The sequence below is a fragment of the Exserohilum turcica genome (genome assembly GCF_000359705.1).
Source record: "Exserohilum turcica Et28A unplaced genomic scaffold SETTUscaffold_17, whole genome shotgun sequence".
NCBI classification, from domain to species: Eukaryota; Fungi; Ascomycota; class Dothideomycetes; order Pleosporales; family Pleosporaceae; genus Exserohilum; species Exserohilum turcicum.
In genome coordinates, this window is record NW_007359992.1 from 681,213 (window position 1) to 684,635 (window position 3,423).

The window sequence follows — 3,423 nt, forward strand, 5'->3', positions numbered from 1 at the left end:
TGTCGGACGTTCTTACTGCCTTATTAACTAGCTGCTCGTACGATAGATTCTCATCAATCGTAGCAAGAGCCTCCTGTAGCTTAGTGTGAAGGCCCTTTAAGAACATACTCTTCTTAGCTGCCTCGCCGAACTGCTCGCCTGACTGAATCTCAAGACGGTTAAACTCCATGTGATAGTCTCTTACTAAGAGCTTGCCTTGTTTAAGAGTTAAAAGGCGATCGAGTGCTTTAGACTTCTAGTGTGGGTCGTTAAACTGCTAGTCTATAAAGCTCTAGAGGTCTTCAATGTGGCGTTTACTCTAGTTCTGTATTGCCTAGGGTAGAAGTACATCCGCTGCCTTGCCTGTACACCTACTAACCACGTACTCGATCTGAGCGAGGCTTGAAGTTCCTTCGTACTCGTGCTAGAGCTTAGCTTAAGTCTTGTATTTAAACGCTACGTACTTTGTTTAGTCTCTATCAAATGGTTCTAGGTGCGGGAACTTGTTCCTGCGCGCAGCTAGCTCGGCGATTGCGGCTGCTGCTAGGGGAGGCGTGAAGGCTCTATGGGACGACTCTAAACGCCCCTCAGCTTGGTTACGCTCGAGTGCCACGAGCCGCTCCGTTAGCACCTGGTTCTGGGCTGTTAACCGATTCATCAGCTCCATCATCTGGGCCATGGCATCCTGGTTGGCCTTTGGCGAGCCTCCTTGCCTTGGTGAGCCCTTTCCTCCCACGACGGCCGATCGTTTGGCGACCGCTTCAATCGTTGGCCTAATTGCTGCCTCCTTCCATCCGTCCTCTCTAAGCATTTGTGTAATTTCGCGCAGGATCTCTTCATCTGATACTCCTGCCTGGTTCTTAGCAGCAGCGTACGCCGCCAGCTCTTCCACATTTAAGTTTAGAACGTTAATCTCCATTGCCTAATTTGTTTTGGACGTCTTGTTCTTTGCCTGCTAATATGCAGGGCTTCTGGTCGCTCTTCGATCCGCTCGCGCAGTCCTAGACTGCGGCCTACTCCTTGTCAGTGAGGACTAGTAGGGCTTACCTTCGGCCGTACTTCTCTTCTAGCTAGAATCTAAACAGCGTTCTGTCGCTATTGTGTCGCGTCCCTAGGAAGACTCGCGTCTTGCCGTCTCGCTCGTGGGATCTCGTCTCCTATTGAGAGTAATCGCACGGCCTGCACCTCGTCCAATAGAGGATCGACAGGACTTCTTACTACAACGTCCGCTTCTAGCTAACTGTACGCTAGGCCTAAGTGGCCTTCAGGTAGTTTATCACGCGACGTTGCGCCTACGGCTTAGCTTTCTAAGACACGGTAGGACTTCCTAGACAGGTCCCAGGCGACTAAATCGCCTACTGTCTCTCACGGCTGAACTTCCTGCGAAGCTCTGCCCTAGGTGTACTGTCTTGCGACGGTCTACCTTCTTGCTGCACTGAAGGCCTTTTGTACCTATTGCAGCACTAACTCTATGTTACTAGCTTGCACTAACAACACGCTTTAAAACTTAGTTAGAAGATAGTCTGCCTAAGGCTTATGTCTAATTAGGATTGAATATAAAATGTAAGGGGCTGCGCTCTAGGGGAGTAATTGCGAGGTATACAAGAGGTTGTATTTAATAGAGAGCTGTAGAGTCTACTTGCGTGGTGTTTATTTACTTGTCGGAGAAAGGTTGCACCGAGTGTCTGAGCGCGTCGTCTGGGCGCCGCTCAGGCCTCGCACAGATGCCGGGTTGCAGAGTAAGACCTGGCGTCTGCTGCTTGACCGAGATTCCATCGAGGAGCTATCCAAAGGGCGTTCAGCCCGTTACATGAAGGAGCAGATATTTTAACAAGTACGACGCGATAGATATAGACAAGAGAAGAGCTGCGCTAACCTTACTAGTGCGCTTAGTCTCTATGAAGTCGAAATCTCTGCCTCTACTATTTAGAGGGTATTAAGAGAAGCAGGATATAAGAAGACTAAGCTAACAAGGAAGCCTAGGTTAACATAGGAGATAAGGAGTACTTATCTTAGATAGGCAATCGACTACAAGGACTAGACGTTAGAGGACTAGAAGAATGTTATCTAGACAGACGAGACGTCTATAGTGATCAACCACTAACGTAGAGGCTATAGGATTTAGAGAAAAGTAGACGAGAGAGTAGTTAAGAGCTATATCTGTAAGAGGTGGAAGGGATACTCTAAGTTTATGTTCTAGGGCTGCTTCTCGTATAACAAAAAAGGTCTATGCTATATCTACTAGCTAGAGACAAAGGTAGAGAAAGAGGATGCTGCTTAGAAGATTAAGCAGCTAAACGCTAAGCTTAAACCTCTATAGAGAGAGGAGTGGGAGCTGTTAGAGTCTATAAGGAGGACAGGGCTGCGCAACAAGCCTAGTAGAAAACCTTAATAGAGATAGATAGAGAATACAGGCAAGCTAGTGCGTAAGCCTGGAGGTGGTATAGACTAGTGGAGATATTAGAACTATATTCTAATACTAAAGCTGATTCCTTTCGCCAAAGAGTGCCTCCAAGATAGACCTCAGACTGTTGTGATAGAAGATAAGGCACCTGCCTACGCCCACCACTATTGGAGTGTGATCTATAGTCTGCACGACGTTGAGAGACTACTCTAGTGTGGCAACTCGCTAGACTATAACTGTATTAAGCTGTGCTAGTTCTATATAAAGAGAGAGACTACGAAGAAAGGAGCTCTACAGTCAAGGGCTAAGGCAGTTAGAGTCTAGCAGAATTGCTAGAGAGACCTTTCTTAACTTAAGATCTAAGCTTAGATTAAGCGGATTCTTATTTATGTCTAAAAGATAATTAAGCTACAAGGTGGTAATAAGTATATAGAGGGAAGAGACAAGCCTCGACTAAGGCGGCCGTACTTTAGCTAAATTATTCTTGGTAGACAGAACTTTTGAAAGGCACCTCCGTACTTTAAAGTTAACTAGAAACTATACGTATTATTCTAATTTCTTTAAGTATTCTGATAGTAATATTCTCTCGCTGTATCTAGGTTTTATAATATTTATATTACTAATTATGTACTTAATGAATTTATCTAAGTCTTCTTCTAGTTCTTCTAGTAGCGTTTATTCTTTAGCTTTAGAGTAACGTAATAGAGCGTTTGCTACTATATCTTTCTTACTTAGTATATGTTTAATATTAGAATCCTATATAAGAATTGTAGAGATTTATTAGTTTATAATAGACCTAAGGTTATCTATAGAAGAATAATTTAGTTGCGCAATTAGCGTTGTGGCGTTTATTTCTATTATAAAGTGTATCTTATAGAGGTATTTGTAGAATTTCTTTCGTGCCTAAAGTACTGCTTTACACTCTAGCTTTATAGAGTGCTATTTACTTTCCCTCTCTAACTAGAGGGTGCTTTTGAATTAAATAAGATTTTATTTCTTATCTCCTCTTTTTTATTCTATGTATACGCCCCCCCTTTCTA

At 43.9% G+C, this 3,423-nt stretch overlaps 1 protein-coding gene across 1 annotated transcript; it reads right to left on the minus strand.

The window, feature by feature from the left end:
- Positions 1 to 448: 448 nt before the first annotated feature.
- On the minus strand, positions 449 to 898 carry SETTUDRAFT_27961 (uncharacterized protein; the record flags this gene model as incomplete). Its single annotated transcript, XM_008026177.1, has 1 exon — positions 449 to 898. The coding sequence occupies one exon, from the start codon at positions 896 to 898 to the stop codon at positions 449 to 451; it is 450 nt and encodes a 149-aa protein (XP_008024368.1).
- Between the last annotated feature and the right edge of the window lie 2,525 nt (positions 899 to 3,423).